The sequence below is a fragment of the Larimichthys crocea genome, chromosome XV, assembly GCF_000972845.2.
Source record: "Larimichthys crocea isolate SSNF chromosome XV, L_crocea_2.0, whole genome shotgun sequence".
Lineage (NCBI taxonomy): Eukaryota > Metazoa > Chordata > Actinopteri > Sciaenidae > Larimichthys > Larimichthys crocea.
The window spans coordinates 7,767,395-7,782,812 of NC_040025.1; the positions used below are offsets into that span (position 1 = coordinate 7,767,395).

The 15,418-nt window shown below is 45.1% G+C and overlaps 1 protein-coding gene across 3 annotated transcripts; it reads left to right on the plus strand.

The window, feature by feature from the left end:
* Positions 1-251: 251 nt before the first annotated feature.
* asxl1 (ASXL transcriptional regulator 1) lies at positions 252-13,359 on the plus strand. 3 transcript variants are annotated; one of them, XM_027288464.1, is made up of 11 exons: positions 252-733; positions 3,127-3,210; positions 4,981-5,100; positions 5,483-5,681; positions 6,669-6,838; positions 7,069-7,153; positions 7,398-7,564; positions 8,314-8,410; positions 8,756-8,861; positions 9,160-10,177; positions 10,309-13,359. In XM_027288464.1, the coding sequence occupies exons 1-11, from the start codon at positions 677-679 to the stop codon at positions 12,892-12,894; spliced, it is 4,689 nt and encodes a 1,562-aa protein (XP_027144265.1). In that variant the 5' UTR covers positions 252-676; the 3' UTR covers positions 12,895-13,359. The 3 variants fall into 3 exon arrangements, with proteins under 3 accessions (XP_027144265.1, XP_019115493.2, XP_027144266.1); XM_019259948.2 differs by lacking the exons at positions 252-733; positions 3,127-3,210 and adding an exon at positions 3,416-3,547 and having other exon boundaries at positions 4,983-5,100; XM_027288465.1 differs by lacking the exons at positions 252-733; positions 3,127-3,210; positions 4,981-5,100; positions 5,483-5,681 and adding an exon at positions 5,729-6,565.
* Positions 13,360-15,418: the final 2,059 nt, after the last annotated feature.

Below are 15,418 nucleotides of genomic sequence, written 5' to 3' on the forward strand. Positions count from 1 at the left end.
GTAGTTGTTCTGTAATACTAATAAAAACCAATAAATATATTTTGGAAAAAAAAAAAATTAGACAGCATTTTGTTGTTCTAACAGATGGACTCCATTGTTACCTATTAGAAGCTTAATATATCAAATCTGCTGGGGGGTGGGGGTGAAAGAATCGATTTAAAGTGTGCTATTCTCATATTAAATCAGATTATTTGAATGCAACATCTGTTCAAATGTATTATTTGCATGCGGATGGGGGCCGGACGCTGTTTTGTTGCATTCCTGCGGAGGGTTTGACCTTTGACCTGGTTGTTGCATTCCACAGAGGCTTGTCCTGCAGCAGCAGCAGCAGCACCACAGCCTGAGCCAGCCCTGCACTCACACTGCTCTTATGCCACGGAGAGGCGATGTGTGTTGAGTTAGTTTGGACAAGGCACTGGACACAGTAGCAGCAGCAGCAGCAGCAGAAGCAGCGACGTTTTTCCCGAAGAGCTTTAAAGCAGCCGGCCGAGCTTCGTCCTGAGAGGAGATCTTGTTTAGGCTCCACACACACACACACACAGTGCACGCAGAGCCGAGTTAGCCATTTTGCTAAGCGAGCTAAATCGCCGTCGTATTGAGGTTTGCTTTGTAGACACACTCACACACACACACACGGAGCAGCAGTGCTAGCCGCAGACAGCAAAGCGCAGAGGAAATGAAGGACAAACAAAAGAGAAAGAAGGAGCGGACCTGGGCTGAGGCAGCTCGCATGGTAAAAAAACAAACAAAAAAAAAAAACACTCTTTGCATTTTGCTGCATGTTGAATGATGTGTGTGTTAAACATGAGCCCGAGGATCCAGATGTGTGTGTTGTGTTGTTGTGTTTGGATATTCTCCTCACGACCACAGCCTGCAGTACCAGCTAGCCGTGAGCATAGCAGCGCTAAGCTGGGCAGCAGGCGGGTAATGTTTGCTTTAAAAAAATAAAAATAAAGTAAGCCAGGCTGCATTTAAACCACTGTTTATTTCTGTTTTTGTTTTTGAAGGGGGGTGGAGGCATAAAAAGCTACGCCATGCTAACGCAGGCTAGCATCCGCCTCTCGCACTTAAGCTCTTTGTTTGCTAGGCAGCAGGCTAGCTCTCCAGCTAGCTCCAATTACCATCCCAAAAAAATAAAAAATAAAGCTAAGCAGCTTTAATTTAAACGCGTACGACGAGTCTAGTGATGAAAACGAGTCGTTAAGACGTGAACTCGTTGAACTAGTAACGCCCCAAAACCTGCTGTTTTTAATATAATGAGCGGCTAACGCTGAAGCATAATACAGGCTAATGTTAGCACGGCTAGCAGCTGACTGAGCTTGTCCTGTTGTGAGTCCACACGGTGCAGGACAATAAAAGAACAAGTCCTGTGTCTGTCTGTGTGTGTGTGGACGGTCCTGCAAGCAGCAGTCTTCTGCAAGAACATGCTGCATGTTTCTAAAAGACTTGTAGTCCAAGCAGTCTCAGCATATTAACTTTATTTCATGCATGAATTAATAAAATGCACACCTGACAGCTGAGTCAAATAAATTGTTGCTTAGGTGTGGTTTCCACACACTGTGTTCCTCAATAAGGAGGCTCAGGGGTCTGTCTTGCTTTGGCAGAATAGGCCTTTTACTTTCTACTCACTCACTGTCTCCTCACTGTCACACAGGTGAAATCTTTGAGAGCGTTCCCTGTTTTTATACGGACTCACATGAAGTACATAGGGCTTCACAGTCCTTGTTACCCAACACAATGATTTTAACCCCTCTGCATTAGTTGCACATATGTCCGGTCTAACAGTTGTGCTGTTAGAAAGTGTAAGATGACTAGTTTTTGTTTGTGTTGGTCCCGTCCTTCTTGCCTTTTCTGTCTCTACCTACTGTTGTGTCAAAGAAAGAAAGAAAGATGCCCCCAAATATTCTGACAGTGGTTAATTAATCTATATATATGTATATATTAATATGTTTTAAGATACAGTGGTCCCTCGTTTATCGTGGGGGTCACGTTCTAAAAATAACCCGCAATAGATGAAATCTGCAAAGGAATCAGCTTTATTTTTTTACAATTATTATTATACATGTTTTAAGGTCGTAAAACCCCTAACCACACACTTTTATACACTTTTCTCAGACAGGCATTAACATTTTCTCACATTTCTCTTATTTAAAACACTCTCAAAGTTCAAACTTTCGCAGATTTAACAAAAATAAGCACAATACCGTATTAGTAAATCAAACCGTATTTCACAGTTCCTCTGACGGTGCCTCTTTGTCTTGGTGTTGCTCCGCTGTAACTGCTTTTTCTTCTGAAGGCCTTGGTGCAGGTGTTTTCTTTCCGAATGCAGAACATACATCGCATTTTGTACAGTACTCCCTTAGCTAATCAGGACGCCGAACACAGTGCGCGTTCATACTGTACAGTACGCTGTAAAAAAAGCATGCAAATGTACACCAAAAAATCCGCGAAACAGCGAGGTCGCGAAAGGTGAACCGCATTATAGTGAGGGACAACTGTATACGTTTTTGGCTGTACTCAAAGCTTAAGCCAAGTCTCAACTATTCAAACTGTATGTATCCCCTAAAACATATTTACTGGAAATTATTGGGCAATTAACAACTTCTATATTTATTAATCAGCAAGTATTCCTGAGCCCCTTTCAGCCTTTGAAACAGGATATGTTTTCCGGAGGTTCTTCTCGTGTTTCAGAAGAAACCACCAACAATCTGAGCAGCACGTCCTCCTGAAGTTTTTTTATTTCTAAATATTAAGCTTTAATGGAAGAGAATTCTGTAAAATGACTGATTAATGCAAAAAGATGTTGTACATATGACTGTGGGATGTTCCTTTATTGTTCATAATACGTTTTTGCTCACGACATACATTTGTAATGTGAGCCCTTGAACACAGCGTGATGACGATGATGTCCCGCTCCTCACACTGTTCTGTCCCTCACTGCTTCTGCTCGCATGTTATTGAAGAGTACTCCTCTAAAGACTTTGTAGGTCTCCAGTTTATTGTGATGCAGGTGCCTCTGTTCTGCGTGTTAGTCCAGAACTGTACCAGCTTCCTGTCTATGCTTTTAATAGTCATAATCTATTGAAAATCAATTTTTTCTGTTTGGTTTTTTTGTCAACTTTCCAGGTTTTGGAGAACTTCTCTGATGCACCCATGACTCCCAAACAAATCCTCCATGTCATCCAGACCAAGGGGCTGAAAGAAATGCGGTCAGAGACACACACACACACACACACACACACACACACACACACACACACACACACACACACACACACACACAGGTTTTGTGTCAGCTGCCACTCATGTACACTGCAACATAGGATAAAAAAAGTGTCATGACAACTTGATGTGTGAAACATGAACGTGTAATGTTTTGAGTTGAAACCTCAGTTGATGTTGTAATGAATGATCTCTTGTATCAGGTGTTTAAGCAGTTAGTGAACTGAATATGTTATGTTATATCATTGTGGTAATAACTCTGTTTTTTTTGTTTTTGTTTTTCTCCTACATGTGCTACCCGGCCTGCTGCTGACCTAAACAGGAGGTAGGAGGACCACACACTTTTATTAAAGACACTTACTACTTACATTTAAATAAAATGCAACTGATACAGTGATAACTTGTAGCTGTAGGTCATTTTCACTCTTTGTTTCATGTCTCAAAAACACACAATGATTTTATTGTTGCGCTGTTAAGATGTTGTGGTATTATACCTGCTCCCTGTTCTTTTGAAATGAATATTCAAATGTGAACTTGAACATCAGATTGGGGTCGGAGGAAATCTGCATTTAGGGAAACATTTGATCACAAAAGAACCAGTGAATGCATGTTTTTAACGTCTTTGAGTTTAGTCTATTCAGTTGTTTGTTGATTACTCAGTTTCTCAGGCATCTCCTGTCATCCCCAGTGTGCTTTAACATTTAACTAGAACATTTCAACTTGATCAGCAATTGTTCACTAGATGGTGCTGTCTGGGTCTGGGAGGAACCGAGAAAATAGCCCTGGGCAAAATTATTTTCGATCCCCGTATTGATATGCTCAGAAGTGATTGCTTCTGCTGTTGGAAATAAAGACGTTCATCATCGAGGCGGGGCCAGCTCTCACAGATGAGACCCTGCCCTGCTCTTCTTCCTCTGTGACAATGGAGAACTAAACACTCAAAAAGCTGAGGACAGTGCTCGTTACCAAAAATAGAAGAAGTGTTTTGCATGTAAGGATGGAAACACGAGCGACCCTTTCCAAACATCTAACTAAAGTACATCACACACAGGCAGAGAAATCCAGTTTGATCTCAGGTATGCGTACATTCTGGCAGCCTAGAGGCCTAAATTATACTCACATGGTTTAATGAATAAAAGTAATATTAGGGGCGGTCGGTAGCGTAGTGGGTTAAGCTGCCGCCCCGTGTGTGAAGGCTATAGTCCTCGCTGCAGCTGGCCCCGGTTCGAATCCCGCATCGGATGGCTTATTTACTGCGTGTCACTCCCCCTCTATCTGCCCCCTGCTTTCTGTCTATCTTCAGCTGTACTATCAATAAAGACATAAAAGGCCAAAAAAATAATCTTTAGAAAAAAAAAGCAGATTTGAAATATTGAATTACATTCAAACATGACAGAAACTAAATGCTCAATAAAACATCTTTTCTTTTCACCGTGCAAACAATCACCAGTCCGGGGTGGGCTCTGCACTTCCATGTCGCACCACTGCGCTATCTGCGGGGATGCTACACATGTATTCATCATATTCATATGAACATACAAAAAAACTGATATTGATGGTTTCAGGGGGCTAAAAGACATTTTGCAGCTGTCCCGTCCTCAGCAGTATATTGTTTAGCTTCTGTGTGGGTACTCATGATATGATCTGTCACGCTGGGACTTTGTGCTGAACTTGCCGCTGTAAAACGACAACATCAGAAAATAACTTTATTTGACTGATTAACAGTGTTTTGTGTTGTGCCTATGTTTGTTTGTGTGTAGTGGCACAGCTCCTTTGGCTTGTCTGGTCACCATGCTGCACTCCCAGGTGAGGGGAGACCGAGTCAAGAACAGCATCTTCTTCAAGCTGCCTGGACGAATGAGCCTATTCACTCTCAAGGTGTTCAAACATGATCCACTTCACTCTCAACACATTCCATCACTCTGCTGCTGAAAGTCATTTCATGTAGATAGATATATAGAAAATAATATTCTTAAATGTTAACACAGTTACTCCAGATATTGTACAGGCTGCATGACAATACTCTTTTCTACTGAAGCACACCTGCTGACTGACTTGTTCAGTTCAGTTGTATTTATAACTTCAGTTATCTCATGACACTTTAGTTGATTGTTGATAAGATGAACTGAAGACGATGAAGACAAACTGCCTGTATAAATCACATTATTTTGACTTCTTTAGTGTGTTTGATGCATTTTCTGATGTGTATTAAACCGTTTTCCTCCTGCTAACCCTAACCTGTACTGCTCACACTCTGCAGAAGAATGCCCTCCAGTGGACAAAGACAACATCAGAGTCGGAGACGCCAACAGAGCCGACCGGCAGTGCTGCTACCCCAGCTTCCAGCAGCAGCGCCCCTGGAAGCTCCACCGTGGCCCCGGTTGGTCCCACGGATGCCACTGGGCAGGAAAGCTGCGACTCCACCGAGACCACTGCTGCTGCCAGTGGAGACAATGATGGTAACACTACATCACGCACTGTTGACCACTCGTGCTATGTTCAGCAGAGGTGTGTTGTTTTGATCAGTTGATCACAGGCTGTGCTTTCTGTTTTTTATAGCTTCTAGACAACAACAGAAGCCAAAAACAGAACTGTCAAGGGCTGATGCAGTGACTCTTTAAATCTCCCCAATATGAAAACACATCACTTTGAACTCAAAGAGCGGTTGAGCTGTCCTCACAGGGTTTTTGGTTCTTCTGCTTGAAGTTGCAAACAAACTTTGTTGTTTTGCTCACTTTTGTTGTTCCAGTTTTCTTCCACTTCTCACATAATAATGTGGTTTGTTCTCCTCCATTTGCGATGTGGTCATTTTTGGAATATTGCCATTATCAAATATATGATTTATTTATAATAACTTAAATTATTCAGAATGATCCTGGTATTATTGATATTGATGATGATATGGCACACCCCGACCTCCACACCAGTGATCTGAACAGAAGCCTATTAAACACTTACACGTGTCCGTAACAGTGAGGCCAGACACCCTGTAATGAAAGCTGTACCACTTCCAAGCACATGTAGGGTTCCTTTAGGAAAATGTTAAGCTGAGGTTCTCTCATAAAATATCCACCAATTTCTATGTTTAGTTCTAAGCTGCTGTTTTGGATTGAGCACAGCAGTAGTGATTCTTTGTTAGACTGCTGCTTTATGATCAGTATCCCCCTGGCCAAAGAGCAATAAGGGTGGTGTTAATAAAGATTCAGCCAAGCCACTATTATGTGATAGTTGTCACTACAGGGGGCTACAAGTTGGGGCATTATTGTGTGTTTAGGAAGAGCAGCAGTACATATCATGTAAATGTTTTCTGTTGTTTGCTGCTAAATGCTGCCAACAACATGAGGTACGTTATGTTATTCCACTGCACACCCGTCTTGTAAATGTTTCTCTGCTGTTACTAAACGTGACTGACTGGAGTTGTGAATCCATTTTTCTCTCACTGGCAGCCTCTGTGGATGAGAGCTCGTCCAGTGCCTCCTGCTCCACAGAGGTGCAGGCCCCCATCAGCCAGCCTCAGACCCGCCTCAGCAGGGCAGCAGGACAACAGGGACGCACAGACACACAGCAGACCCAACATGTTCAACACGCCCAGACCAGACTGAGCCGCTCAAGACAGGTCAGCACCCCGCATGAAGCCGCTGGCTGCTCCATGTTTACAACGTACATTAAGTGTTGATTAGTGAAGGTTTGTGAGCTATTGTACACAGTCAATCAGCACGTTGTTTGTTTTAGAGTTGATTGTTGATTGAAGTTTAGATCATAAGCCCGGTCATGCCATGTGTTTGGACAGAATAACAGTGCTGCTTAACATACTAACTGTCCATCCCATCATTTGTGTTGCTACAGTCAGGGAGACAGAGGAAGAAAGCAGTCATGATGCCTCGTGTTGTCCTCACCCCTCTGAAAGTGAACGGAGAGCATGTCCCCTCAGGTAAGAACAGCATTAACAACACATGAGAAATGAAAGTCTGTCTGACGGGTCAAGATGAAAAAGATAGAAAGCATACTGATGAAACATTTAAAGACATTTAATTCAACCCATTCACAGATTATCTGATGGCAATATATCCTGTAAAAATACCTTTCATGCAGAAGATGGAGAATTTTCATTGTGAGTTTGTGTGTGATCTTGTATGAAGATGTCTTCTAATGTTTTTGTTTTTTTGCTGTGGCAGGACCCATGAAAAGAAGTAGAGGAGGGGTGGATGTAGACTTTGAAACACCAGGCTCCATCCTGGTCAACACCAACATCAGAGCCCTCATCAATGTGCGGACCTTCTCAGCCTTCCCAACACACTCACAGCAGCAGCTGCTGCAGCTGCTGCCAGAGGTGGACCGACAGGTATGTGGTTTTGGACATGGGACTATACACGGAAGGGAGATTACTCAGTCAGTCCCCAGCTTTTACACCCCAATAGAGCTATTACACTCAACTATTACATAATCTGAAAATAATAAAAATCAGTATTTTATGTCTTTTCCAACAACAACAAAAAACACAGACAGAAAGGCAGACGTGGCAGTGGAAGCTGCAGCCGCAGTTTCGAGAGAAGCTGCAGCCGCAGTTTCGAGAGAAAAGCAAAGTAAAAAAAACAAACGATGTGTCGACTACTAAATTAGTTAGACGAACAAAATCGTCGACATAATCGCGACTAATCGACTAATCGTGGCAGCCCGACAGTCAGTCTGACAAAACAATACAGCACAATTCTTAGTTATATACGTGTTGGTCAAGCATCATAAGATATGAGTAGAAAGTATTGTCCCTGCAATTGTTTTTATTGACTCAAACATAGGTTAACCATGTCATGTGATGTGCTACCTCAGCACACTTTAAGAGCTAATATTACTGGGACCACTCCAGAACATTGCAGATGAACATTTCATATCCAGAGACACTACCTCTGACTCTCCATGTGACATTTTGGACATACAAACACATTGACTAGCATGGTCCAGTCATATACTCAACTCACTGTGACATGCTGGCCATGTTTTGTCATTTAGGGTCAGTTTGATGCATGTGGGCATAGGCCATTCTACTCCTGAGGTGTGTTCATTGTTTTCCTGCTATTTGTCATATCCTTGTAGATTGGACCTGATGGCATGGCCAGACTGAGCAGTTCAGCTCTGAACAATGAGTTCTTTACCCATGCCTCCCAGAGCTGGAAAGAGAGGCTAGCTGAGGGTAAGTGACTGTTCAATTATGGATATGCCCCCACATTTTACAGTCAGTCAGCAATGTGCCCCAACATTCTTAACATGGTGAATGAAGGGAGACCATCTAATGTTGAAATGCACAACATTAAAAACACTTGTGCATGATCTCAGTGAATCAGTCTATTGAGAGAATGGTCTATCTTTATACTTCTGATGGTAGTGTAGATTATCCTGGAAAATTACTCCAACTTCTTATTTTAACAAAGGAAACACAGCTAAGTCAGGTTTATAGCAACAATAATACTGTTTTTTTTACAAAAGTTCAGTTGTGGAGCTTCTCTTGTCAACTTTTACATGGGTTTGACCTGTTTAGGTGAGTTTACCCACGAGATGCAAGTGCGTTTTCGGCAGGAAATGGAGAAAGAGAAGAAAGTTGAGGCGTGGAAGGAAAAGTTTTTCGAAGAGTACCACGGGCAAAAGTAAGAACCAACTCATTTCATTCTGCCAGTGTTCACCCAACAGCCATATTATGTTTTTCATATTTGAGTTGGTTCATTGTTGTTGATTATTAAGGTTTTTTTGTTGACTTCACATTTTTGACTTTTAAAAAAATGCAAATAATCATCTCCTGCATGTTTTAAGCCATTCATTTCTACATCCTTCGCTGTCCTCTAGACAACTTGACTATGACCTACATATTTCATGTGATAAACTGTCTGTGATATGCAGAAAAATGTTTCCACGATGTGCGTCACAACATGGTTTGTGTATCTGCAGGTCTGGCCTGACACAAGAGGAGTCCCTAAAGCTTACCATGAGTGAAGCCAGTGAAGTTGCAGCCAGTGTGATGGACAGTGACGTGGCTGTGGTTACACCTGGTGCTCCCAAGAGACGCAGTGTGGGTCGCCGAAGAAGAGACGGAAGAATGAGAAGACGCACTCGGGCTGACCTGCGTCGCAGGGCCCGTCGTACTCTCTGCAAGGCCACTACTCCAGTCCTGCCGTCTGCAGAAGCAGCCGAGGCCAGCGCTGCACTGGACATCTCAGCAGTTTCTATTGGCTCTCCCATGTCTGACAACACAGTTGTTCAAGCTGAGGTGGTGCTGCAGGCTGAGTGTGGTGTGGAGCTCCCAGCTGAGAGTCCCTCCATGGAGCCAAAGCCCTCTCCGACTCCGGAACCAGTCACATTGCCAGCCCCTACTCCTACTCCTACTCCTACACCTACTCCCACTCCCACTCCCACTCCTACTCCTACTCCTACTCCCAGCCCCAGCCCCAGCCCAGCCTCCACCAGCGCCAATGAAGAGCCAGAAGTTAGGACCCGCCTGCTTCCAGAAGAGGCTGCACCTGTACTGGCTTCCACCTCCTCCCCTTCCTCCTCCTCCTCTTCTTCTTCATCTGCCTCCTCACCCGCCTCCTCACCCTCCTCACCTTCTGACAGACAAGGAGCTTTTGCTGCAGGCCTGGACTCTTCTTCATCCTCCTCAGCTTCCTCCAGTGCCGCAGTCGCAGTCGATCCCCTGGATGACACAGCCTCCGTGGTCACCTCTATCACAGGGGGTACCGCCACTAGCAGCCGTGAGAGCAGCCCCTCAGCCAGTCCAGCTACCACCCCTGTACCCAGCTCCCAGCTCAAGGAGCAGAAGAGAAGACCAGATGAGGCTCAGGCCTTCTCCAGCTTCCCCGAAAAGAGGCCGCGGCTTGACGACCGTCAGTCCTTTCGTACCACAATTGACAGTGTCCGTTCGGAGAAGCCGCAGCCGACAACCGAAGAGCCCAAGGTGCCGCCTATCCGGGTAAGACTTTTTTGCATATATGTAAGGCCTCCTTATCTGTTCACAAGATATGTGTGCAAAAATAATTTGACTGTTTAAGCCAGTTGTTATCATGTTAAGTTTAACCCACATTCCTTTTTTCTCTGTCCCAGATTCAACTGTCCAGAATCAAACCTCCCTGGGTCAAAGGGCACCCCACCTACCAGATCTGCCCAAGGATCGTGCCCCCCGGCGAGGGCTCGCGGCGGTCGGGGACGGGGGGCGCGCGCACCTTGGCGGACATCAAAGCCCGCGCCCAGCAAGCCCGGGCCCAGCGCGAGGCCGCTGCTGCTGTTGCAGCCTCTAGCGACGGGGCAGGGCCGGCAGGGCTCAGGCTGCGGACTACTGCTGGGCTACCGGATAGCAGCAATGGACGACGAGCGCGAGAGCATCCAGGACCTATCGAGCCCGGAGGAGGAGGAGGAGGAGGAGGAGGAGGAGGAAGTGGAAGAAGGGGAGGTGGTGGGATGGAGGAGCAGGAATCGTCTTCAGGCTCTAATTCGTCTGGAACACAACTACAGCTTCACAATGTAGAGCCCACACCCCAGCCTTCCCCTTCACTGTCCACTACCTCAACCTCCATGTCCCTGGAGCCCCCACAGACACCAAGCCCTGCTCTGGAAGAAGCAGCTGATGGGCCAGAGGGTGGAGAGGAAATACAAGCAACACCAGCCAGTGTTCAGAGTACCTCCAATGGGCTCACAGACAAAGCAGCCGACTTGCCCTCTCCAGAGCACTGTACCCACTCAGCCAGGCAAAGCCAGATGCCCGAGTCTGCCATTGTCCCCTCTAAGAAGGCAGACCAGGGTTGTGAAAAACCCTCACTAGCCCCAACCTCCATCCCAGATTCCCTTCCCAGGTTCGGAGCTCAGGGTGTTGACGTTATTCAGACACTGGCCAGCTCCTGTCAGCCCAAAGACCAGGTACAAGTAAAGGAGGCTGGACTGGGTGGCGTTATCCAGCATGGTTCTCACCATGTGGACTCCCAAGACATATTTTCCCATTCAGCTACAGAGAGACAAGCGCCACGCACACCCTCTTCCCAACATGTGGACCGGTCTGGCAGAGAGAAAGATGACGAGGCAGGGATACATAGTGACTCCACGGAAACCGCTTCAGACTGTGAGAACGAAGGCCAGGAGGATGAGCAGCAGCCTGACTGGTGCCCTCAACTGAGCACGCAGAGAAATGGCCAGCTGGTCATCTGCAGCCCTCCTCCGACGAACCAGCAACCAGTCATCCAGGCCCACGTGTCCAACCGCCAAGGTCAGACCGTCATTCAGCCTTGCTTCCCCAATGGCCTGCCTCACCCTCAGCACAGCCGTCCCCATTCCCAAGATCAGCAGTCTCTGCCCACAGTCCACCTACGTGGTCTTAGGGACACCAACGTTGTGGTCAAAATGGAGCCTGGAGATGATTGTAGAGTCTCAAGGCAGAGCTCTGCTGAAGAGGAGTGTCGTGGCGGTTTAAAGCCCTCTGTCACTCACCCAGCTGCTGCAGTGGCCTCCAAGAGACTGGCCAGCTCAGCCCGACCAGTGTCCAGTGTGGAAGCCAACAATCCTTTGGTCACTCAGCTATTACAGGGAAGCTTGCCCCTGGAGAAAGTTCTACCTTCACACTCTGCCAACAGGCTGGAGATCAGTCGATTACCAGGACCCCAACCAAGACCACCAGTGGCAAGGACCCCAGGGCCACGGGTCTCAGCCCAATGTCCTAGCCCAGAACTGAATGCAGCCTCTCAAATCCACAAGTCTCCAACAGGCCGCCTAGTCTCCTGTCTCATGGAGGCCTCAGCAGTATCCCAGTATCAGTCCCAGCAGGCTCCTGGGGCTGTCCCGGTCATCACCTCTCTGCCATCTTCTCTATCCTCCTTCAGTTCTCTTACCTATAGAAATAAGTCAGACCTTAGCTCTCAGACCATTATGGAGTCTGCAGTTATCAAAGACTCTCATGCTCCTCAGCCTTCACAAGGGGCCACTCCAGACAGGCCCCAGCCATCTCTTCGGACCATACCTAATGGCCCTTCTCCTCCCCATGCAGACCCCTGTCCCACAGAGGTGGTGCCTACTATTAGGATCAACTGGAGGACCCCACAAAGTCACCAACAGCAGCTGTCTCCCGCACCCATCGTGAAAAATGAAGTCGGTGCTCGGCCCTCTTGCCAGGCATTTGCCAAATCCTCCCCTATTAAACCCCTGAGTGTTACCAAAAAGGAGCCTGGGAGCTCTGTGGACAGCTACCTGAGTGGAGGGGCGATGGAGGGACTCCTCAACATGGAGATGACTTTTGCCAGGATGGCAAAGAAGGAGCATGGGAAACCCTACTCCTCTGGCTCTCCCTCCTCCTCTTCTCCCTCACCCTCCTCGTCTGCCTCCTCCCTTCCCTTCCAGCTGTACGGGAAGCTCCCCAAGCAAGCTGGAGGTTTAGGCGTAAGCTACACAGCCAATGTGTCAGTGATGGACAACGGCGGTTTCTCCCGGAGCATGGCAGATGGCGTTCTCCAGCTGCGCCCCCGCTTGGCCTCAAGTCAGACCACCCTCAGCATCCAGGCCTTTACTGACAGTACGGCTGAGGAGGTGGCGCTCAAGTGCTCATGCCGCCTCAAAGCCATGATCATGTGCCAGGGCTGCGGTGCCTTCTGCCATGACGATTGCATCGGGCCCTCCAAACTGTGCGTGTCATGTCTGGTGGTCAGATAGTATGCTGAAGTCCCTGTGCACTGCAGGACTGATCTGTACAGTATCAACATCAGGACTTTAAGGCTCCAGAGTGTACACACCTCTTAGGGTCGAGCACACAGGAGGAGCCTGATGGGCAAGATTTGCCTTGTATAATATAATTGGTCTGTATTTTTTGTTGCTGCAGATTTTCAGATTTTTTTTAGCTGTACTGATATATTATTATTGTTGTTACTATTATTATTATTGTTATTATTATTATTATTAATTATTATTATTATTGTGAATTTGGGGCATGATTGATTGTAAATTGTGCCTTTTTTGTTTTCTCTCCTCAAAAACATTTACCTCATCTTATCTTGCTCCACCTGTCATCATTTGGTGGCCATCATTGTTTTGGTCCCTTGTTTCCTCAGCGAACAGGGACGTGTTGTTGTCTCTTTGCGCAAAGAAGTATTTTTTTAACCATTAAAATGAGTAAATGACCTCGTTTCACTGCTTTGTGCTTTGACTCGCTCCATGCTTCTTTCAAACTCCTGTCTGTGCTCACAGTTCAGTGGAAGTGATGATCCAGCAGTGACATGATTTCATGAACATGAATGTTAGGGACAACATTTTGAACAGAAACCAGAGAATGAATGAGGAACACGATGCCAGTGAACCATTAGTAACTCCTGACAAACGTTAGAGAGTAGATAGGTGTTAGTGAAATAAATCAGGAATGACGTGATAGTCGTAGTACAAAGTATATAACGGAGCACTATATAGAGGATAATGATCAATTACTAGAGAACATACATGAGTGAATTGTCAGGCTCATTTACTGTTTTCGAAGTTACTTCATCACTATCTTTTAATGACTTACTCTTTTTGTAGTCCCTTATGTAAAGCGGTGCATCATACTGAGTAGTTGGTGTGCATTGAATCACTATTTCATCATTTAATGATTTACCGTGATTAACGGACCCAGTGCCGTCGCTACATACGTGCTCGAGGGAATTATCATCACGTTAAAAGAGTAGCGTAATTCCCTTTGGCAATACAGCTGTGTGTAACGTGTAAGTGCATGCGGATGGAGGAGCTGCAGGTTAGTGGGAGGGGTATGTAAGAGTAAATGTAGAGTGTATCTACAGTGTGTGATCAAATAAAGGCCACGGTGTCTCAAAAGACAATGCCAGAGCTCGTGTGTGTTATTCCACTGCTGAAGAAAGTGAAGGGGGTTAACCCCGAATGACCCCGATGACGAGCACTTCAGCCCCAGGAGACGGCCTCTGCCTGACAGGAACAAAGTTAACAATCATAATTATGATGATCATAACGATGAATTATTAAAATTTATTATGAATCCTTTCTGTAATGTGCATCATCAGTCTACTATAGGCAACATTTTCTCAGAATAATAAAATACATCATAGTTGGGTGCCCTGCCAACTAAACAAGAAACAAAGGGATGTGGGAAAATGTTTTTTTAATATAAAAGTTTTTTAGTTATATAGCTACATTTTATTGAAGCAGATTGCACCTTTACTCCTTTATTCTATTGTTATTGCAATAATCTGTATTTTATTTTTTATTTTTAAATTGGGGGGGCCTACAAAGCAATTATGCTTATAGCACCAAATTGGCTCTGAACGGCCCTGAATGTTGTAGTTTATTCAAATTTCGGCATGGAAATGCTGCTATGTTTTTGTCATATACAGATCATTGCTGAATAATGTATGTTGATGTCCAAAGTCAAGAGATGATACAATATACAGTAGCTAGTTTAGGTGCAAGTGTACTGACACCACTGTACTTAGTAATGACTTAGTGTGATGTACCATGTTACTTCAGGGGCCACGAGAAGAGTAAGTGATCAAAAGTTAATGATGAAGTGATAGTGGACTACTTATTATACTTATTACTACTACTAATTACTATGAACTGTATTAACATAGATGTAGTCTCCACGACATCACCGACATATTTCTGTATAACGTGGAAGCTCAAACAAGCAACAATCTGAACAGGTGAGTTGTATATAAATTCACCCTCAGTACAGTTGTCATGAACAGGGAAATTGACTACTATAGAGACCGAAACTGTTTTTTGTTGTACCAGGCTATAAACATGTTTATTTCTGCTGTGAAGTTGTGACATTTGAACATGGGGACTTATGGAGACTGACTCACTTCTGGAGCCAGCCTCAAGTGGACATTTGAGGAACTGCAGGTTTTGGCACTTGCTGTGTTGGCTTGACTTCACAATTACAGAGGTTACTGCTTGGTAATTAGTATCCTAACAAATGAGTCGTTACTAGTTTTGTGCCATTCACTGATTGGTTCAGAAAGAAGCATCTCAATTCACAGATATTCATGAATGAATCATTTTCTGTATTTGATTCGATATGGAATATGGGATTATTAGATGAATACTTATTAACAGTACATTACATATCAAAAAGTATCAAAGTACAAGAGTCAGTTGCGGTCTAACAGTCATAATATGTGAACATTTGAGTCAGTGTAAAAACACAGTGAGTCCAGTCCACATTCACTGCGGGTTA